At 42.6% G+C, this 23,625-nt stretch overlaps 1 protein-coding gene and 1 long non-coding RNA gene across 3 annotated transcripts in view; both read right to left on the bottom strand.

Annotated features, from left to right (window-relative positions):
- The window catches only part of RGS8 (regulator of G protein signaling 8), a 57,442-nt gene extending 43,594 nt beyond the window's left edge, over positions 1–13,848 (bottom strand). The window contains exons 1-2 of one of the 2 annotated variants that reach the window (XM_042976561.1): positions 13,167–13,848; positions 3,358–3,489 (exon numbers count right to left, since the gene is read on the bottom strand). Coding sequence is in view for 1 of the 2 variants with exons in the window: in XM_042976563.1 (XP_042832497.1) it covers positions 3,358–3,462 (105 nt within the window). In the remaining variant the exon portion in view is untranslated. Of the gene's footprint in view, positions 1–3,357; positions 3,490–6,631; positions 6,683–13,166 lie in introns of those variants that run through there. The other variant, XM_042976563.1, reaches the window with a different exon arrangement.
- Positions 13,849–18,575: 4,727 nt separating this feature from the next.
- Positions 18,576–23,625, bottom strand: part of LOC122235846 — a 60,006-nt gene continuing 54,956 nt past the window's right edge. The window contains exons 2-3 of the long non-coding RNA XR_006213921.1: positions 21,637–21,717; positions 18,576–18,795 (exon numbers count right to left, since the gene is read on the bottom strand). This is a non-coding gene — a long non-coding RNA (uncharacterized LOC122235846). The remainder of the gene's footprint in view (positions 18,796–21,636; positions 21,718–23,625) is intronic.

Raw genomic sequence — 23,625 nt, 5'->3', positions numbered from 1 at the left:
CCTATACATCATGGCCCAGTTAAATTTATAAAATTCCCAAATGGCAACCACAGGGTCATCAAACTTTTATTTTTCCAAATAAGAACATTAAAAAGAGTTATCTACCATTGCCATAATTTTATACAATAAAGATAAATTTTTAATGTTTATTTTTGAGAGAGAGAGAGACAGAGTGTGAACAGGGGAGAGGCAGAGAGACAGGCAGACACAGAATCTGAAGCAGGCTCCAGGCTCTGAGCTGTCAGCACAGAGCCTGATGTGGGGCTCAAACTCACAAACTGTGAGATCATGACCTGATCTGAAGTCAGATGCTTAACCAATTGAGCCACCCAAGCACCTTAAAATAAAGATAATTTTGATGCCAAAAACATACAAAGGACATAATCTCAGAATAAAGGATAATTCCTCCCATGAAAGTACAGCTAGCAACCCTGCACCCACATTTAGGTACATAAAATTAATATAAATATTTAAACACGTACACATTCATATGCACATGTATGTGTGCATATGTGTACATACGTGTGTGTGTGTGCGCATACACACACACACACACACACACACACACTGCATTGTGTTATTTTTTCTTCCATTTTTCTGTGACCAGTGATGACTTTATCTTTGGCACCAATAGATGAACTTGATTTGGGAACCACTGGCCTACAACATTGCATGTACAAAACAATTACTTGGTGGAACAGCTAGGGGATATCTTAGCATTCACAACTTCTGCTAAAGAGGTTAGTCTTTCTTCAGACCGACCTGGAAGCTGACACTAGAGCAAGTACTGACCTCCCACCACTGCAGCAGATATAAGTGAGATAAATTTTCAGCACCATGAAAATGGACGTATTGTAACAAAAAGCTGCCAACTCACATTTTCCCAGAACACTTTGAGGGAAAACAATCTTCTTCCATTTCAGCACACTCAGAATTGTGCAGCTAATGGAGCTCAGGAATCCTACTGAGGGGACTCTGCAAACCAATTCTGAATTTTGAGAAACTGCACACTGCCTACAGTCACTCTTAAACAGGCATGTAAGAAAGCATCGCCTCTGACACTAGTATCTAACATGAATGGCCCAGTACACAGAACTGGTCAACGGACACTGCAGAAGCAAATGAAAGAATAAGAGAGTTCCTGCCTGAACTGAAGAGACATTTCCCAGTCTACATCGAGTCTTTAGATATGAGAGATGGGACATAAATAGCAGAACACACTACAGTCCAATGTACATGTGCGCAAGCTTAAGATAAGTGTTTAGTAAACTGCTTGTATATATCCTGTGTCTCATAGATGTGGAATTTCAAAACTTCCATAGAATCAAGCACCTACATCTACCCACTTAAGAGCATCTATATAAATATATGGTGCTCAATATAAAATTTGATGAAAAGATGAATGAACAAATGAACTTCTACAAGAGAGACGATTTATTTATTAACTTAAGCAACATATGTTTATTTAATGCCTCTTATGGGCCAGGCACTGTGCTAAGGCTACCTACCATTGCTAGGAATACTCCCATGAACAAAACAATCTTGGTTTTTTGTCTAGCTTTCATTCTCTCTACTCTGCTTCTTGTCCCTTCGTCAAAGTCCATCTAATTTAAGAATCCACCAGCTAGTCCTGAAGATAACTCATAGACATCCCAAGGCCATTCTCAACGATGACCTAAGAAGCCCATCTTTTGTTTTTCAACCACTGTTGGCTCCAAATCTAGTCTGTTATTCTAAACCCTTAGGTCTGAATTGACTGCTAGAGTTTGAATCTCTTCACTTGCCCTGGTGGATCTCAAACCTGGCTCACTTCCCTTGAGGTTTTCAATCCTTCTGCCGTAGGTAGGAATCTTCACGCAATTTCCAGCCCATTAGGGGGCAGCCACTGAAGACAGCTCCTTCCTAACAAGAAAGAAGCTCTGACCCTTCTATGAGTCATTCCCTTATTCTTAAGTAATCCTTCTCTTGTCTTGAAAAAGAGCAACCCTTCAGCTATTGTTAAAAATAGATATCTGAACCAGGCTGAACTCCAGCTGACAACTGTAATCAAAATTCTGATACCCAGAGAGGGCAGACCATGTATGAAGAACCCTTATAAAATGCTACCTTAACAAGGCTTATTCCTTGTTGAAAGATGGAAATAAAATACTACATTTTCTCAATTCTAAGACACATTTTTTTCTCACATTTTAACATTTCTGTGGCCAAGATGTTTTACAATCAGCATATACTTATAGTGTGGTAAGGTTGGTGACCCCGATCCGCATCAATGCCCCTCAAAAAATAACGCTGTATTAAAAACATAACTCATCTTTCATTTGATGGAATCTTGTAATTGGGAAAATGTAGTGGGCCACAACTCTTCATTGCCAAAGGCCAGGCGAGTGCTTATTAAAATGATTCAAATTGAAGTAGAAGAAAAGAAAGGCCATGAGAAAGGGTAGGATTTCCAAAATCTTTAATGCATTAATAATGTCTCCAATTCAGGGAACCAGAGGCAATACTAGGAAGGAGGACACAAATAATCACTTTCCTCACTTGACAGTTACTAGAATGGCTGATGATCATGTAAAGTGAAGGATTTTGAGTTCCTCTGTTTCTCCCTTCCCCTGCTACCCTCTGCTAGAATGGTGAACAATATAAAATCAGGGAGAAGGAAGAAGCCAAAGCCATGAAAATTCAACAAACTAGTTGACAGCCTTTGATAAGGAGCTGACACCATCTGGGTCATTGTATGGTTTATTTCTTTGTTTAGATTTTTGTTTTATTGTATTCATCATAGGACTTAAGAGGGCAGGTTCTGGAACCATAAGACTTAAGAGGGCAGGTTCTGGAACCAAACTGTCTAGGTTTGAATCCTGACTCCACCACTTAAAAGCTGTGTGACTTTAGGCAAATGATTCAATCCTGCTGTGCCTCAGTTTTCATATCTGTAAAACAGGGATCATAAATAAGTTGATACCTGTACACTTACAGAAATGTCTGCCACATAGAAGCACTCAATAAGGTCATTTATTATTAATACTTGAAATTTCCTTGAAGAAAAATAATCCCTTCTCTCTGGAAAGCCAAAAAAGAATTCCATAAAGCCCTAGAAGAAACTTACATCTTTCCCTGATGCAGAATTATTTCCCCTCTAAGATTAAAGTCACATAAACCTTTCCCCAGGACTTTTCCTTTTTGTGGATGAAAAAACAACATCAGCAATCTTATCTAGGTGAAGGTGAATTTGCTGCCGAGCAAAACCCTCTTTCAGTGTTGAAAATTTCACCAGTCCTGAATAAGAAAAGGGTAGAGTGGTCCCAGCTGGAGTCAGATGCTTATCATGATTTTGTTTGACTCTGAAATAAGTCTTACCTCATAAACACAGAATTTCCTGAGGAGACTGGAACAAGAGGAATTAGCAACTGTGTGCACACATCTCTGTAATGAACGCGTAGTTCCATATGTCACCACGTCCATGTAAGTGCTCAGAGATTTACTGTATGTCTGCAAGAAAAAAAAAAAAAGCACCCAGAGAAACATCAAGTATTTATTTGGGTTAGACTGTTTTTTATAATCCTGCAAAAAGTTACACACAGAAGATGGGTTATTGCATACAGGGAGCTAGGACTCAGGCATCCTGATTCATCCTCTCATATTAAAGGCAGCCTCTCCTTTGTTGCAAATGACATATCAGATAAAGAGTATCTAAAATATATTTTAAAAATGTATACAACTCAACACCCCCAAAACAAATAACCCAATTAAAAGTGGGCACAAGATGGGGCGCCTGGGTGGCTCAGTCGGTTAAGCGTCCAACTCTAGGTTTTGGCTCAAGTCATAATCTCACAGTTTGTGGGATTGAGCCCCGAGTCAGGCTCTGCGCTGACTGATAGAATGCAGCCAGCTTGGGATTCTCTCTCTCTGCCCCTTCCCCCACTCTCCCTATCCATCTCTCTCTCTCGCGCGCTCTCAAAATAAATAAGGATTAACACAAATGGGGACAAGACATGAACACACATTTCTCCAAAGACATTAAGATGGCCAACAGATACATGAAAAGATTCTCAATATCACTCATCATCAGGGAAATATAAATCAAACCTATAATGAGATATCACCTCACACCTGTGAAAATGGCTAAAACCAAAAACACAAAAAAACACAAATATTGGCAAGGTTGTGGAGAAAAAAGAACTCTCATGCACTATTGGTGGGAATGCAAACTGGTGCAGCTACTGTGGAAGTCAGTACGGAGGATCCTCAAAAAATTAAGAAAAGAACTACCCTATGATCCAGTAATCACACTACTAGGTATGTATATGAAGATTACAAAAATATCCCATGTTTATTGCAGTTTTTTTAATAATACCAAAATTATGGAAGTAGCCCAGGTACTGAATGATAGATGAATGGATAAAGAAGATGTGGTATATATACGATGGGAATATTGTTCAGCCATGAAAAATGAAATCTTACCATTTGCAACAACATGGATGGATCCAGAGAGTACAATGCTAGGGGGATTAAGTTAGTCAGAGAAAGACAGATACCACTCATATGTGGAATTTAAGAAACAAAATAAATAAACAAAGGAAAAAAAGAGAGAGAGACAAACCAAGAAACAGACTGTTAACTATAGAGAACAAACTGTGGTCACTAGAGGGGAGGAGGGTGGGGGGATGGGTGAAATAGGTGATGAGGACAAGAGAACACGTACCGTGATGAGCACTGAGTAATGTCGAGAATTGTTGAATCACCGTAGTGTACATCTGGCACTAATACAATGTTGTATGTTAACTATATTGGAATTGAAAGTAAAAAGTCAATTTAAAAAAAGCACCTTCTCCTCCTGCTATACTTCCATCATCCTGAGCTCCTCCACCTCTGGGGCAGAGGGTTTTTCATATCATGACAGAGACAGGCCCTCATTCATTTCATCTATTTCATCTGATGTAAAAGATATTGAAAGGGGAGCTATGGCTGAGTGGGTGTTTCTTTTTTTTTTAATATTTATGTATTTATTGGGGGGGGGGGTAGAGGAAGAGAGAGAGGAAGAGAGAGAATCCCAAGCAGGTTCTGTGCTGTCAGCTTAGAACCTGATGCGGGGCTTGATCCCACCACCATGAGATCATGACCTGAGTCAAAATCAAGAGTGCGACGCTTAATGAGCTGAGCCACACAGGCACCCCTGCTGAGTGGGTGTTTCTGTCTGCAAAGCCTGGTATGGGAAACACCAGAGGAGTTCGCTGGGTGTGTGGGGGTAGAGGAGTGGAGGGAGGATGGGGGCTTCTGCAGACAGACAACTTCTCCAGACACCTCCCAGGGAACAAAGATTAGCTTGGACACCCAGCCCTCAATGGCAGGAGGACAAAGGAAGCAGGCCTGAGAACTTCCCTAACCTCAGCCTCTGGAAACTGACGCTTGCCACAGGGAACGTGGAAAATATTTTACAAAAGAGGCTAGACGCACGCCATATGGCTGTGTCCGGAAAACTCCCATACACATCCTTGTTGGAGGCTCTTCTCCCTGTGCAGTGGCTCCCAAAAGTCAGCTTCATTGCCGTGGGGACTTAAGGAATCCGAAGGGACTCCAGGAACCACGGGGATTGCAATGAGGATGCAGGGAAGAAAAGTCTCCTGAGTGGGCTGCAACACGCTTCAGACTTGGGGACTTCCCGGCAGAACGGATATCTCTATTCCAGGAGCCAGGGGTCTGAAATCTAGAGAAAGGGATCCCTCGGGGACCATAATGAATGCTGTGCTCCGGCAGTGCCGGCATGGTTCAGCTGTTTGATTAATGCCACACGAGAAGGCAAATTTAATAGAGAGCAAACCCTTCTAGGGTGCCTGCACTGCATAAGATCCTGCACCTCACACCCAGTGAAGAGGACCACAGAGGGATTTGCGAGACTCCTTCCGGAGCTCTGGGCCAAGGGCAGAAGTGTGTAAAGAGTGTGCCTCTGTCTCAGCTTCTGAGTCCTGAATGCATAACAATGTGCCCTGAGAGCCAGCCAAGGGGAGAAGGGTTTCCATCTGCTCCTTCCCCATTCTCTGCTCCAGCGAAGGGGAGGGGGTGTCCTTCAGCTGTTAGGCCGGTCCTGTATGGCTATTGGCTGACACATTTTCAAAGCCACTCTCAAAGGCTTTGATTAGCCGGCTGTTGCTGGGCAGCAGCTGAAGCCATTTGCCCTGGAAAATGGAAGGAAGCAGGTGTAACCACTCACCCCAACCTGACCCCCCAAAACACACCCCCTCCCACCCCGCATACACTTTACAACCGACTGGGTTACTTTGTCCCTATACATTTTAATGAGTGCACCCCCTTAGCATCCCTTCCCTAAAATGTAACCAAGGGCAACACTGTTCTTGACTTCTCTCTCAAGAGAAAGGAAGTGCCAGGGGTGCCTGGGTAGCTCAGTCCGTTAAGCATTCAACTCTTCATTTCAGCTCAGGTCATGATCTCACAGTTCGTGAGATTGAGCCCCGTGTTGGGCTTTGCACTGACCATGGAGCCTGCTTGGGATTCTTTCTCTCCCTCTCTTGCTGCCCCTCCCCCACTCGCGTTGTCTCTGTCTCTCTCTCTCTCAAAATAAATGAATAAACTTAAAAAAAAAAAAAAAAAAGGAAGTACCAGCCCAGGGTGATACCTGGGTGAGGCTCCAGGTTCTCCTCAGGCTGACTCTGGCTACAGAGGGTTCAGGACAACTCTCCCATGGTCTGATTTCCATAGCCTTCAGGAATAGCAGAGTGACTGGAAGCCATAGGCATACTGGGAAGACCGAATACTTTTTTATTACATTCTCATTTTATTAAGTACACCCCTCCCCACCAAAACAACACTATACTTAAGAATTAATGCAATCTCAGGGCGCCTGGGTGGCTCAGTCGGTTAAGTGGCCGACTTCGGCTCAGGTCATGATCTCGCGGTCTGTGAGTTCGAGCCCTGCGTCGGGCTCTGTGCTGACAGCCCAGAGCCTGGAGCCTGTTTCAGATTCTGTGTCTCCCTCTCTCTGACCCTTCCCCGTTCATGCTCTGTCTCAAAAAATAAATAAACGTTAAAAAAAATTTAAAAAAAAGAATGCAATCTCTAATTTTTATTCACTAAATGAGATTTTGTACTTGAAAGTGCTTTGAATTTAAAATTTAATATCTGAAAGGACTCTTGCACAATCCTCTAATCTGATCACCTTAACAATCCAGTAGGCTAAATACCTTTGGGGAAATTGAGACACCAGAAGAAAACCAAATTACCTAAGGATTTATAATAGTAATATAGAAGAACTGGCTTCATATTCAAGTTTTCCTAATCCCAGCTGAATAGCCTCTCCTACCATCCCAATTTTAATAAATAAATTGCATATATTGTGAATCATTATTGAAAAACTGTCATATATGTTTACCCAACATGCTTGTTGTGCTTTCTTGCAAGCCCGTTAAATGGGTCCCACATGACTTTTAGCCTGCTTCTTCCTCTACCTGCAGCTCTATCTCAAGTGAGGCAAAGAAGTGAAATTGGTGGCAGAATAAGAGTGGGAGTTCGAGCCGATGGACAACAGACAGCATCGCTGAGCAGGACTGTGACGCAACAGCAGCATTTCAGGAAACTTTATCTGGTAGCAAAGTACTAGCCTCAGAAGAAGAGGCAGATGGGAGTTATCACTTCTCTTGGACCATATCCATGCCCGATCTTCCTTGGGGACAAATGGAACTTTTTGCCCCTCAAAGTGTACCATGCCCCTCAAAGTACCTTCAGTGCTTGCATCACAGAGAGCTGCTGCTCCTGGGATGAGCTAAGATTACAGAGATGACCCCAAGATTAGTCTTTAGATGCATCCATCATATCTGGCAGCCTAGAAGACTGAATGCTACTTACAAAGGATTTCAATTTCCAGCTGGTGATGGTGCAGAGCCTGGATGAAACTGGAAAGCAGGTTCTTCTGTCTAAATAGGCAGAGGCAAGGGGTGCCTGGGTGGTCCCAGGGGTTAAGTGTCTGACTCTTGATCTCAGCTCAGATCATGATCTCACATAAGACTGAGCCCAGCGTCAGGCTTCAGGCTGGGTGTGGAGCCTGCTCAAGATTCTCTTTCTCCCTCTTCCTCTGCCCCTCTCCTGCTCATGCTCTTGGGCTCTCTCTCCCTCTCTCAAAAATAAAAACTATTTTAAATAAATAAATAGGTAGAGGCAAAAGTTCCAATCAGTCTTTGAGCTGAAATCCTTGAGGGGTTACGTGTGCTCTGATCTTTCCTCCCACTGACTCTTGGTTTTAAAGGACTTGCCTTGTATCTCATATACTCATTAACAAAGGACTCAACCAGCTAACTTGGGAGAGGGGTAAAGGTCTTAAGTAAAATACCAACATTATCTATGATGTTCTAAATAAGCACATATTACATTTTTCTGTGACTTCCTAAAGAAATCCAATTCTTTAACTTTGCTATCTGACCCCTAAGTGATAATAATGATGGGAATTTTAGACCAGGTCAAAGGCACAGGTCACCAGGGGATGACCCAATACTTCCAGAGACATAAAAACTTTTGTCATGACTGACACCAAACAGATGCCCATCTAACGTACTTCTATCACAGTTATCTAACTGCAGGTACGTGGCTCAGTAAGTCACCTCTAAATGGGAGTGCAGTGGGTCATTGGAAAGTGTAGGCAAATGACAAAAGGGCAGGAACAAACTTGACTGTTTGCAGCCAGCGGTTTCATGTGCTCATCCACTCATTCACTGGAGGGCCTGTTTTGTGCCCTGCACTCTGCAATGTTGAATGAGATAGAGGGGTTCCGAATGGTCCAGACTGAACATACAATTCCAAGTCAGAGCCCTGACATAAATTTTGCAAAGATTCCACCTCTAAGCTTCCACCTCTCCAAACTCCCAGCGCCTCTGCTCTGAAGAGGAAGGATCACTTTCTCCTGCAACCCAAATTTCTGGGACAGATGCCTATGTGGTAGCAAAAGCTATGACCCAGAACTGTTCCCTGGGGACTGGGGAAGTGGTGGCATCTGATGTGAATGGCAAACTTCTCTGGTCTCACAAATCCTACCTACCACCCACAGCCCAATCCTGAACAACCTAAAGAGAGAGCAAATTGAACTTGTCCAGGGGTGGTCTAAAGGTCAATTCAACATAGAATTCAGCTAAGAAAAATACCACCCTTTTGTCTTGTGTCTTCAGCTCACCACGACTTTGTTTTCTCCTAAGCCGTGCTCACAGCATCCTCCTGTCTTTTCCCTCTGTTCTAAAGTAGAAATGCAGAACCAATATCAACTATAACCTGATTATCTGCAAGAATTGGGCCAGCACAGGGTCATGGATAATAACCACAGACAATTCTGAGAAATCATTTAAATTTGCCTTTGGCCTACATTTGTTTATATGTGTGCATTTCCAAATAGATTTACCTTCCTAATTGGGTTTTGTTTGCATTCCCTCGGCACACACTGACTAGGATGTCAGGGAGGGGACAGGGGGTGGGCTGAGTGTTGAGAAAAGCTGGGTTGAGATAAAAATTTGTAGGAGTGAAACTTCTAGTTGCATCGTTCACTTAACAAATATTTATTGAACAGCAACAAATGGCATAGCACGGCACTTGGTTTTACAGGAGATGCACAGTAGGGATGAGATACAGTCTCTGCCCTAAAGAAGTTTTCCATCTTGTCAAAGGGAGTACATGAAGACTTTACATTTATACAGTTGAGATTTAACTATAGCCTTAAATGTGAGCCGAAATAGCGCTGTTTTTAACTCAAACATCCGCTTTTGATCTAATGGGACTCTCAGATAAATAGCGATTCCTCCAGTTCCCATACTTCAGGTTTCTGTGTTTCTCTGCTTGTATAAAATGCAAGTTTCTCAGCTTATATAAAACAGCACAGGAATCATTTCCCAGAGTACGCGAGCGTTGGCGATAATGGGTTGGAGGGGTTTCCCCTTGAGACTCCATGTCTGAATTTACTGACGAGTTAATCACTGAGGAAGCAAATACTCAATGTCTTACATTGTCCTCAGTTCAACAATTTCCAGGCAAGCCCCACCACCCCTTTCTCTTTGGTGTATATCCCCATGCCTAGAATCTGCTACACTCCCCCTCAAAAGGCAGAGGCTCTCCCCAGTTCAGTTGTCCACTGAAAACATGCCAATTTTGGAAAAGCAAGTAAGGGGCAAGGGCTGTCTTGTCTTGGACCTGTATGGAAAGTGGGACAAAAGTGTAGCACTACACCTCACCCAGATTCTCCCCACTAAAACCGGTTCCTTCCCACTTTCTCTGTCATTTCTGCTACACCAAAAGGAATTAGTGATGTGGATTATGTGTGTGTCTCTCGTTGGACTAGGGAATCCCAGATCTACTCTTACTACCCCCATTTCCAGGAGACCACCTCAGACTCAAGACATCCTTGGTAGACTGCTGGGAGGAAAAAGTGGCCTCAGGCTAGGAATGAGTGATGAATTAACAAAAGGCACCGCCAGCCAGATTACCAAAGGCCAACATTATCAGCACCATCATCAGAGGCACTCATGCCACACATGACCATTTATGTACATGCAAGCCAGGTGCAAACATGAGCCCTGGCCCCCTGACTGCAAGTGACCTATGAAATCAACTTCAGACATCAAATGACACTTTTTTACGCACAGTGAAGGGAACTGTTGTTATGTGAAATGACATACGTCAAATATATTCTTATTTTGTATCACAGTTTTTAAAAAATGCTGTACAGTATACAGCATTAATATAGGTGAGCATGAAGCAAAGAGCCTTAGGAACAATCCTATAATATTTACTGAATCAATGCTAAAGTAAGAGTAAATATTTGTACATGTACAAGGAAATGACAACCTAAATTAAAGGATACGGAATGTGGAGGGTGAAGTTCCTTTTAAAACAAGGCTGTGTATAGAACTGTTGGCCCTTCCCAATTCTTGGAAGGCATTCAAGTTCCCAGAAATGCCTCTCATTCCCCTGACTCAGCAAGGAAAAAGGAGCCATCTATTTTAATAGCTTCTTCTATAACTGAAGGGGTTTAGGAACAAGTCAGGGAGAGACGGTGCGATTCATGCCTCAGAATCCCCAATAAACTTTTTAGAAATACACTCTGTAAATCAGGATAGCAATTTGGCTCTCCTGTTCAGCTGGTGCTAATCATGCCACCTGCTAAAGTTGAGCCACAGAGGAGAAATTTGAAGACCAAGATAGAGCAGGTAACTAACCACCTAAGTAGGAAGACCTGATGTTCCCAGAATGCCTTCCCTACTCTTAAAATTAGTATGAGAGTATGTTATTTTACATGAAAATCTTGGGGCACCTGGGTGGCTCAGTCGGTTAAGCATCGGACTCCTGATTTCAGCTCAGGTCATGATCTCACAGTTTGTGAGACTGAGCCCAACATCAGTGCATCATCTGCACTGAGAGTGCAGAGCCTTTTTGGGACTCTCTCTATTCCTCTGTCTCTCTCTCTCTCTCTCTCTCTGCCCCTGCTTGCACTCTATTTCTCAAAATAAATACATAAACTTTTTTTTAATCCAAATTCCCCTGAAGAAGTAACACTTTCAACTGTCAGTCATTTACATTTCAGTGTAAATTTGTTTCAGATCATTTTCTAAAACACGGTATTGAATGGAACTAGAAAAGATTGTGAAGACCCCCCACACACATGCCTTGGAGGATACTACTATTATAAAAGGGGCACCGAGGAAGACAGCTGGAGAGGCAATGACAGCCTTTCGACTCTGCCTTACTCAGAGCTGGCCCAGCTGAGGAACATGGCCTCCTGCCCACTAAGAACACTGGAACAACTGTGAACATTGGCCATTTGAGCTTGGCTTTAAACCTAGAAGTCCAGCTTTCTAAGAACATTGGCTTTGAACCTAGAAGTCCAAATCCAAATATAAAGCAGGGTAGGGTGTGCCCAGAAGCATCAAAAATTTGATTTTAGTATTTGTGACACCATCTTTATTCTTTTTCCTATTCCTACCCCCACCTGCCATAAAGAGAATCATTCCAATAACCCCCTAACTTGGGAACAGATGATCTCCATGCTGTGGCCAGAAAAAGTTCAAGGGGCATAGGCATCTAAGACAGCTGTGTGGTCATCATCATCAATAAATAGCAAGTATTAGATACTTTCTATATGTCAGCATGGTGCTAAATTTTTTCTGTGGATAATTTCTTTTGCTCATCACAACAACCCATGAGATAAGGTTATCATTGTGCAATAATAACACCGAGACTTAGAGAGGCTAAGCCAAGGTTACATGGCTTGTAAGTAGTGCAGCTGAAAGTTAACCAAGGCAGTCTAACTCCAAACTCATAACCAATAGGTTAAGCAGCAGCAACTCTTGGGAAGAAGTGCTAGTTGTTGAATAGTCAACCAGAAAAGTCAGCTTCCTTCTGTGTGTCTTCCACTCAGACCTCATGTCTTCACAATATGACCTGATAAAAGAATTTCTGCTCACTGTACCTCCCAGGTCATAGTGGGGAGGAAACCCTGGCCTGGGCCCTATGGTGTCCTTCAAGGAAGATGCATGAAGGAGAGACAGGACCTGGCTTACAGCCACTGTCAGCCCTGTGCTGAAAAAGCAGCCCTCTCTATGGAGGCGTGCCTGGGCTCCCCCACCCCTGAGGTGAAATAATGGCTCAGACAAGGGGTTTGAAGGCATCAATGGACTGACAGCATAATACCCATGACTTTCACAACATGTGTCTTTCAGCTGCAGAAATAAGGGCAGGATAATTTTAGCTCTGCGTGTCTTAACACAGCTCCACCTCTCCTGCCACCAGGCTGGCTCCAGACAGGGGCCCATTGTGTCCTTCAGCACTGAAGCTCCCAGACCCTGCTAAGAACTACTGACTGCAAAGTCTGGGGAGTAAGTTTGGGCCTCAGTGGGCAACAGCGCTCTGGGCTACCACAAGCTCTCGCCCCAGGCTCCAGAGCTGTGCGTCAGCAGGAAACCACTTCCTCTCTGACCACAGGCTTGAGGTGGTGACCTCTGAATATCCAAGGAGACACCGCTGCCCCAACATCTGCTCACTGACACACAGCTCCCCTCAGCAGCTCTACACAGGCAGAGGACAGGGAAAGGAAAGGATCGCCTGTGCTGAATGCTGGACAGCCGACATCCTCTGACCTAGAAAGAGTGACCTGACTGAAGTGCCTTTTCTCATTGTCCACATACCTTCTTCTCCTGATTTCTTTCTTTGGTTGTAGTGGCTCTTCCTTTTCCTGATTTTCCTCCTACTTCTTCAGCTATGGTTTTATGTATGTGTAGGGTTGTGTGTGTGTGTGTGTGTGTGTGTGTGTGTGTGTGTGTGTGTTTATCCTACATAGGAGATTGTATACCTCTCTTGTGAAATCCCCATTTTATGGGTCTTATTTCTTAGTGGGGAAAACCTAGGGTCTCATCATCTACACTCTGGCCAATTTTGCTCTCCTCAGCCCATTTCCCTTTGCTCATCCAAGGCCAGGCATAAGTGCTTACTGAGGGAAAAGACACAGGAATCTCTGAGCCTTGAAGTATACACACGTACTCCTCCCACCCAGCCACAATATGATTGGCTCAAACTTAACAGAGCCCTTTGAAAAGATGACCTTTCTCTTTTATGGTCTAATTATGTCTCCGTATCAATGTGGCACCTCACACCTAATTGCCTTTAGAACCCAGGACTGAGCTTCCATAGCTCCTGGTGAACTGTCAGTTACTCCACAGGGTCAAAGGCTGGATGGGCACTTACCACAGGGCATACGAGCCATTGCCACTGCATGACCCCATAATGACACCATATCTCATTGGCACTTCCCTACGTAGTTGGAATTTAAAGTTCTGACAAGCTATCTCTAGTTTCTGTCTTTAAGAGGAAGATATGAAGTTGCAAACTATTGTCAAGCTAACTCTTGTGTTTTGTTTTTTTTTTTTTTTTTCAAATATCACTACTGCCCTTTACTTCCTTTGTGATCTCAGGAAGTCCTCACAATCTCCTTGCCTCAGTTTCTTCATCTTTAAAATAGGGATAATAAAAACCGCCTATCCTTTAGGGCTATTGGGTCAAATAAATGTGAAACGCTACAGTTCTTGGTTGCAAGCAACAGAATCCAAATCTGGACAACTGAACCAATGAGACAGCTCCCAAACTCAAGAGGAAAAAACTGAACGCTCTCATCCCAGAAAAGGCAGGGTCCAGGGAAACACCAAGATTCTTAGTTACAGAAATGAACGATTTCCCCAGGGCAGCTCTATTTGGACTAATCAGCTCTATTCATTTTTCCCACTTTGTTTCATCCAACTCAAGTTTCGTATTTCCAAGAGAGAGACCCTGACTGGTGTAGAATAGGTCACACACCCATCCTCATTACCAGAGGAGGGCACAGAACTTGGATACACAGATGTGGTATAAGGCTTAAAATTAAGATACAATATCATGTGTGCCTTGACATCTGGGGAAAACAGGGAGGACCTCAAGTGGCCTGACCACAAATTCTCCTCCCCCTCTGCTCCTGCAAATAAGGTCCTCTAGCCAAAGACCCTTTGTATCAAAAGACCAAAGGCAATACCTATTTGCCCTGGAGGAGCTGGTTTCACTGCCGACTCATGGAATTATTCAAACAACCCAATCACATCCTTGTGTGAGAACCAAGGGCCTACAAAGTCTGCCTCCCAGAGCCCCTGCTGGTTTACTCTACTGCCAAGTACGATCTCCACATGGCTCTGTGTGACATGTGGTCTTCTCCTCCCCCAGTGAGTGTATATGGCTAATAAACTGCTGTCAACCCACCTGTCTGCATCAGGTATCATGCGTCCAGCCATCCCTATCACCCTCACCGATGGGGTGAAGAAGTGGTGAATAAAACAGGTCCCCCAAGATGGCACACACCAGGGGACGGGTGGGTCCTAAGAGAAAAATCCAGGTGCTATTACCAGAAGTTGAGGAGGAAAGCAGGACAAGCACAAACAACGGGTGTTCAAGACATCATGAAAACTGTTCAACACAGAGCCTGAAAACCAGAAAGTGAATCCAAAAATGTAGGTAGTAGAAATACTATTTCCACATTGTCATGGAAATCAACAGTCCCTGGAAAGAATCTCCCAGTGTAGCACTTGCCATGTTTATAGAGTACTTTCTGCCCTCTTCCCTGGCACTTCTTCCCAGCACCTTCACGGCAGTGCAGAGCAACAGGCATCGGAAAGTCAGAGGGAACACCCCCGTGCGTGACACCCCCTTGCGTGGGATTCCTGCCTTGAGCAGATGGATGAGGCACCAGGGGTACATCACACAAGCACCTTGCTCTGCAATTAAACTCACTGTCAGCCCAAAATGCATCAGGCTGGAAGTGAACAGGTGATAAGCCAGTCACTCCCTTCACTGAAGCACTCCCCTGATTATCTCCCTCCTCCAGGTAAGAGTTAAAAACACTATTTCTGGCAAGTACTGGCCTTCAAGGCAGAAAGCATGGCCACTGGATGACGTATAATCACAAATGCTAGACAGAGCCCCCGGACCTCAAACATCAACCTGTTGCCTATCATTCTGTCATTAAAATGTAATTCTTCCAGTGTCTGAGAGTCCTTTTCAAAATAACACAGGTCCCACCTCGTTGGCAAATACCTTTCCAGAGGGTTGCTCTCTTTATGCTGAAAACCAAAATAGGACACAGACTGGGTACCTGACTGGAAGCAGAACACCTGACTAGGACAAGACCCAGGAGGAAGGAAAGGAGGACTGAGAAGTGGCTGGGGACACACACCAGTGACAAATATCAAGACAGCTACTCAGTGGGCTGGGGTCAACCAGCACTGGCCCCTTCTGCTGTAGGACCAGCCAACTTAGTGATGTGGCCACAGTCAGGCATCACCTTAACACCTCTGTCTGCCAAACACTTGGCATCTGCATTGACAGCCAGGAATATGCTGGCTCCAGATACTGGCTAAGTTCCAAACATTTTCAGATGCTGCATAGAGCCTGGGATCTCAGCTCCTTGAGCACCAGGAAACCCTAACTTGGGCTTCCCACCATGTCAGCCCCTATTTTCCTCCTTGGCTTCCCATCATCCTAGCGCTTCACATTTGTGTTATGTTTAGAAATGAAAATTCTTGAGTAGCTGCATACACAGCTCTCTGCAGCTTAAAAGTGCATATAATAACAGTATAGGCAACAATTAAACTAAAGACTTTCTTAAATGCCAGGGACTTTATAAATATTATCCTATTTATTTCCCTACAATAATCCTGAAGGTGGGCTTTGTTACTCCTGTTTAACAGGTGAGAAAATCTAAGTCTAGATGTCAACGGACTTGTTCAAAGCCACACAGATAGTAAGCGGTTTAGCTAGGACTCAAATCTAACTGCAAGGCCTCTAATATACTCATTGCCCCTTGAAAAAAGGTGCTGACTTATCATCATGGCCTAATCATGTTGGGAAGGTTTGCCATATACCCATGCAGGATGCATGAAAACATGACAGTTTTTCCTGGAGTTTTTACTCAGGTGTTCAGGATGTAAACTCATCCAACCACTTGGACGTCAATCCATGGCCACATTTGACCTTATTACCCAGGTCTCGGAGAGCCCAGACCCTGCCCTAGAAGTTGAATAAATAAGCATATCTTGCCACTTCTGAATTCTACCCTGAATCTTTTAGTCTCTTTCTAGAGTCCTTATTGATACATCTTCTCAATGTGTTCACATTATCACCCACGACTAGAACATAAAAACATCCCTGGCTTGGAGCACCATATGAACAGCATTTATACCTTTTTAAAATGTGGGCATCCTTTAAAATATCCACATTTTACAATAAACAATGCCATTTAGGATGTGCCGAGACAGAAGTATTCTTTTCCTTCTGTTCTTCTATTGTAGTCATGGAGACCTCAAATTTGGTTGAAATGAGCAGACAAAATTAAAACCTGCACAGAAAGTTGGTATCAGGGAAAATAATGACAGTTTATATTTCAGTGGTATTTGTGTGTGAGGCAATCAATCATTCTACAGACGTTACCTCATTCTGATCTTTCACTAAGGTAGGAAAAGGACAGGTGCTTTTCATCCTCCTAAAATCCACACTGGATAAATGGTGAAGACCATGAAAAGGAGAGACTAAGTCTACACTACATGAAACTACACGGCTGAGACAAAAAAAAAAAAAAAAAAAATGCACCCACCCAGTTGTTTGGCCTGAGACTGGTCTTAAATTAATCATTTGAAGTTAATGTTTTAATCACTCAACTGAGATGCACTGGTCCACACAGACAGGAATCACCAAATTTACCAATAAGCCATCAAGAGCAGCTGAGGTCTCTCCATTGAATGTGCCACTTAAAAAAAAAATACATTGCCCTACCCTATGATGCTCACCTTAATGACTGCCACTGTCCCGTATATCTCCACACCATCATCATGGGGGGGAGGGGGGTTCTAAAATACAGATCTGATCACCTTACTCCATATTGGCCACAGATGGACTTGAAACTCTTCCTGACCAGACCTCTTGCCTACTTTCCTGTTCTATCTCTCAACCCCTCCCCCACTGCCATGTTGTAGTCCTAAGAAGACATTCAAATACAGTAACTAGCAGTAATTTAAACACTACAAGCTGTTGCCTAGCAAGACTACCTCCCCCCACCCAACCCCACCCTACCCGGCCACCACATACATCTAAACCTTGACCCTCTCATTGCCTATCTGAAAACACCCATTTTTTTCTCCTTCTTTTTAGGATTACTTTTTAAACATTATTATTATTATTTTACTATTATAATCATCAGCATCATTATTATTATAGAAAAGTACACCAAAGATATAATAAATAAAAACAGAAAAAAGAAAATTAAAAAATATACATAATCCCATTACCCAGAGATAAAACCCTGTTAGCATTCTGGAATATTCCTTACAGTCTTCTCTATGTGCACATATAGAGACATTTTCCACCACACCAGTTTGACTTCTGAGACTTGACTCTAGTGCCACTTCCTGTAAGAAGATGCTTCTAACCTTTCCTCCCCCTCCTCCCCCAAACTTAATCATGTTCGCTCCCACTCACCCTTCAGGTCGCCACTTAAATGTCACATCCTCAGACAGTCCTTTCCTGAACACCCAAAGCAAATGACATCACCCCAATTACTCTCTCTGGTAGCACAGTTCTTTTCTCTCATTGGATTATCTGAATTTATAACTGTATGTGTGTTTATACATTCATGTCTTTCCCACTAGACTGTAAGCCTCATGAGACTAGAGACCAGAGCTGGTAATGCTGATCACTGTACCCCCAAGCCTAAAACAGCATCTGTGTCATCAAACCCACAAGAAGTATGAAAAGCTAAGTAAATGGCAGCTCCCTTCTCCACACCCCCACAAACACCTTACCAATCTCTAACACAGAATTTATTCCATCCTACCAGTTGCTCTACCACTAAACTATTTGCTCCTGGAAGACAAAGGCTATCTTTCCTCCTATGACGTATATTTACAACTGAAGTCATAACTACCCCCCCCCCATAACACAATACCCTGCACACGGCAGATTTCAGTTCTTCTGAATGATTGAAAAAGTGAATGAAGCAAGAGCCGTATGGGCAGGGCACCTGGTCAGCAATGCTCTTGGGTGACCCCATCTCTTACATAAATCTTTATTCCTGGCTTTTCTTAATAATGGTCTCCGTATGATGCCAAAATATAGCTGAAAAGTGAAACCATTGCTTCACGCTCCAGATGTCTCGTTTTCAGAAGCCGAACATCCAGATGACTGGACACATGTGAACAACTCAGTATCTCTTCACCAAGCTGTCTGACATCTTGGCTCATTCAGAGTCTAGAGAGAAAACAAAATGAATGCTTTGCTTCTCCATCACCAATAAAACTAAATAAATATAACTAATTTTAATGGAAACTAAAATAATTACTGTGATTAAAGCCCACATTTTCAGTGCACCATAATCTTTCTACACTCCAAAGAGCACTGGCTTGCATAAGAGACAACTGTTATGTGGGAATATCAGAGAGTGCAAATAAGAAAACCCAACGAAGAGTAGCTTACGTATCAATAATTTTATTATAGCACATAAGGGGGAAGTCTAGAGGTTGGCTAACTCAGCAGTTCAGCAGCGTTAACAAAGACCCGGTTCTTTCTACCTTTCTGCTCTGCCTTTCTTAAAAAATCATCTTCCTCCTAGTTTCAGAGTGGCATGAATAATTCCAGGTATCCCGTACACCACAAATAGCATCTTGCAGAGAAGAATGCACCTCTTTAAAGGAGCAAAGAAAACTTTAGCACACTTCCCCTCCCCAGCTGACTCCTTCTCAGGCCCTACAGACCAAGACTGGGCCATATGTCCATGCTTAACCCAATTATTGGAAAGGGCAATAATATGATCACAGCTGCTTCAGATCAGTGGTTTGTAAACTTTAACAGAGTCACCTAGAGGGTTTGTGAAAACACAGATTGCTGAGCTCTCCTCCCAGGGTTTTGGATTCCATAGATCTTTCTCGGTTGGGGCCTGAGAATATGCGTTTTTAACAAGGCCCCCAGTGATATCTATACTGCCCATCCTAGAACCACATTTTGAGAACTTCTGGCTTAGACCAATCATGATTTACCTACCAGGGATGGGGAGAGGGTCAAGCCTGTCAGGTATTATAGCTGCTTGAGAACTGTAGAGAATTGTGATTTTCTTTGCAAAGAAGCGGGTGGGTGGCTGTAGACTGGTCATATTGGAGTCTACCACAGTGAAATAGAATGATAATGGCTAGAATGTACTGAGAATTCACATGCATCAAAAACTGCCCTAAAAACAACATACATTATTTAATTCCCCCAAATAATCCTTTAAGGTAGGATTCACATCAGAAAACTGAGAGGCAGAAAGGCTGTATAAATTGTCCACAGTTATGCTGCTAATAAGTTCTACGGCCTGGATTTAAACGGAGATCTGTGTGACCCCCACCATGGCCCATGCTCTTAGATACGATGCAATTTAGGGACCCGAGTTTGAATTCTGGACCTGCCGCTCTTCCATGCCTCAGTTCATAGAGGTTCTGGGGTCAAATATAAATGCCAGATTTCACTGTACAAATGATCATAGTTTGGTGGCAAATGAATGGTGTTTGGGGTCAGGCAGAAAATTAGGCCCAGTACTTGTGTGAGTTGACAGTCTTCATCTCTCCAACCTCAACTTCTTTTGACACACAATAAGCGTGCTTAATGCTTGTCTCCTAGGAAAACTGGAGCAGATATGTGGTAAAACACCTTAGCTGTCCCTGGCACATAGTAGGCAATCACTCTGAGTAGCTCTCATTACTATTACTAACCTCTGACCTAGAACATTCATCTGTACAGAGTAGTTAGGAAGACCATATAAGCTCTGAGAAAATGCCTTGCGCATTTGTGTATTTTAATAACCTGCTGCATTATAGTTGCACACCGTTAAATGAGGGCCACACTATGTCCTGGTACAAGAAGGTGAAAATTATGCTGAGGTTGGGGCAGGCAGAGGGAGGGGAGAGGAGCAGAAAAGGCTACTGGAAACCTCAATAACTTCTGTATGGAAAATGTCAGGCCCATTTTTCCTCCTGAAATGAACAGCGTCTCCTTCTCTTTACATGCCAATGACTCTGAACTGAAATTGTTGAAACAGGATGACACCTCTAACCTCAGCACATGGATATAATCACCTCCCCAGCTCATTTCATCAACAACACCCAGAAGTAACCTGCAACACCCAGAACACCTGCAAGTAAAAGGTTTAAAAGTCTGTTGTTTCAGAGGTTCTGAAAGGCCTGCCCTGATGGACCACCCTAAATCAAAGAATGTCTCCCTACACCCGCACCCACTGTCACTCTTGATTCCCTTTCTGGTTGTATGTCTTCAGAGAATTTATCACTATCTGAAACCACCATGTTGGTTTACTTGTTAATTGTCTGCCTCTCCCGTGGGAAGGTGAACTCCAAGAAGGGAAAAAAATTGTCTGTCTTGTCACTGGTATGTTCTCAACCCTAGAACAGTCCCTGGTGTATAATACTTACTAATTAAATATGTGTTGAACGAATCATGATGGTGGCCATGATGTCAAAGACATCATCTAGGCTGACTAGAAAAGAGAAAATTGGTGGAACCAGATCGTAGCTGAGAGGATTAGTTCATGAGAACATGTTAAGCAGCACGGAATCTGGAACCCCAGAACAGTATGAGAAATTTGAGAGGGCTAAAGAAGAAAAACACTGCTTTATAGATGTTGTCATGACCCTATTTTACAGAAAGTCTTCTTTTTATAGTTTTAATCGCCATAGAATGGTATATTTTTTTTAAAGTAACCCAAATAAAACTGGGCCATCTTCTCCTCTCACCTTGAATCCAATCTCAACACTCTGATAAATCAAAAAACACTTGCATATTCACAAATCTGATTGTAAGATCAACAAATGGAAATGGGATGTTTTTATGGGAATCTGTAAGGGATTCAGTGGCGGGTGTGATGCTTTTTATCCCCAATCAAAACTTCCTTAAAATTGCTTATACAAATGGTTTGTCCCCACCACCAACTCCCTCCAGTAGTTGCTGAGATCTTCCCACACTCCTTCAGGTTATTTCTTGTTTCCACAGCTCCTTAGTCCCTATCAATCCCAGATGTCTCATTATATCCAGCCACGTCCTCACCATGTCTGTTGCCTTCTGCACTCATCACCATAAGGGCCAGGAGCTGAGCAGCACCAAGTAGACTTCGAATCATTTTTCCCTCTATCACAGAAAGCAAAACCAGAAGATAGAATTTTAAGTGAGAAGAGAGTAAAAAGTTAAACGCTTTCTAATAATGTACTTATTAAATAATAAATGCATTTTCACAAGTGATATCACAAAAAGAAGAAGAAAACTAATGTAAATTCAGGAGACGGAGCAAGATACCTTGAAACCAGAAATATAAAATGTCTGAAATTTTCTACATCAAAAGGAAAAAAACTTTTTTTATTTATATAGATTGGTAAAGGAAGAAACAAATAACATGCTGCAGAATAATCAAAATAAGTTCACTACATTTACACAATTTATGGTCCTTTTGTTAGTTGAGGGTATAAAATATGTCACATACTCTAACTGGATTGCTCACAAAATTGTTCTTTTCCTCCATGCTCCCAGTCTAATTTGACCACACCCTATTTTTTCCAGTCTGATTTATGTCACTTACCCTAGGTTCCAATCAGAGTATGCTAAATTGGTCTTAGTTTCTACGCTATTCATGTAATTTCTGCTTCTTCAGATGCTTCTCTTTTAAGTCATCTGATGGTTTTATCATTGCTGAAAATTTATCTAAAATATATTACTCATCGTTTTGAATTTTTCCAAAAGATAAAATGAACCTGAAGAGAAAAAAGGCTTCTCTTCTTTTTTCTTGTTTTTTCTTTCCTTTACTTCCTTTTGGGCCTTTGTGTTTCTATTTCAGAGTGCCAAAAGTTGCAAATAGGTTTTTGTGTAAATGACTGAACCTAAGCCCAGATTATCACAGGAAAATAACTAGTCATAAAATAGCAGTGGCCTACATGGTGTAATCTGAGACTACTGAAAGTTCTTTCACAAAAATCTTCACTGACCTGCTTTATGACCTTAAATCTCTATTACGTAAAAGTATATCCTTTTAGGTAGAAGCTTTGCGTTTTCTGTTAAAATGAAACTACCCATAGGAGGGATAATAGCTCACTTCTCTGCTTGAAAATCATCCACTGATTTCCCCATTGGCCAACAAATAAATTTCAAGTTCTTCAGCTGGTCATCCAAAGCTCTCAGAGATGAGCTACCCGCCTTCTGAACATCACCCCCACACCCCCCAACTCAATACCCAACAGGACCCCTGCACTCACAGGCTCTGAGCATGCCCAGTGTATTCCTTTCTCTAGACCTTAGCTTATAATGTGCCCCAAGCGTGCTGCCTGATTAGCCCAAATGTATGCTTATCAATAGCCTACCTTTAGCATTCGGTCTATATTCTACCTTGATTATAACTAATTTTTTTTTAATCTTCCTGATTTAGTAAGGCCTTCTCTGGTTTAAAGAAATCCAATTTATTCATTCATTTAACAAATATTTATTTAGGGCTTGTCATGTCCCAAATTCTAGGGGTTGAGGATACAACAGAGAAAAAATAAGGAAAAGACAAACAGTTCCAGCTCAGTTAAGCAAAAACAGGGGAGTCTGGAAAGTCTTGGCTCATGTCACTGAAAAAACTAAATTTGGTTTCAGTCACAACTGGGTCTATGGATGTCATCAGAAAAAAATCTCTCTCTATTCCTCTGTCTCTGTCTCTTTATTTCCCCACCCCACCCCACCCCCAAACACTTATCTTAATTCTGCTTTCCTTGGATAGGCTTCACTCTCTGGCAGGATTTCTTCACAGAGATATAGAAATGGCCATGGCAGCCTTATGCTTGCATCATCCTTGAGGCAATAACGCCAAAGAAAAGAGACTGCTTCGTTCCCAGGGAAAGGGTATTTTGGGGATCTGCTAAGACGAAGTTGAGCCAGGGACACATTTAGTTTGAGCTTATCTATGTGTCTATCAGTCACTTTCCCGTATATTTCAAGTCATTTCTAGCCACCCTGGTGTAGGAATGGTTTCTAGGAGGACTCTTATCACCCACTGTGCTAACTCATTCA

This window comes from Panthera tigris, chromosome F3 (assembly GCF_018350195.1).
Source record: "Panthera tigris isolate Pti1 chromosome F3, P.tigris_Pti1_mat1.1, whole genome shotgun sequence".
Taxonomy (NCBI): domain Eukaryota; kingdom Metazoa; phylum Chordata; class Mammalia; order Carnivora; family Felidae; genus Panthera; species Panthera tigris.
Note: the sequence above shows the minus strand (reverse complement) of the source record. Positions and strands in the feature narration are given on the sequence as shown.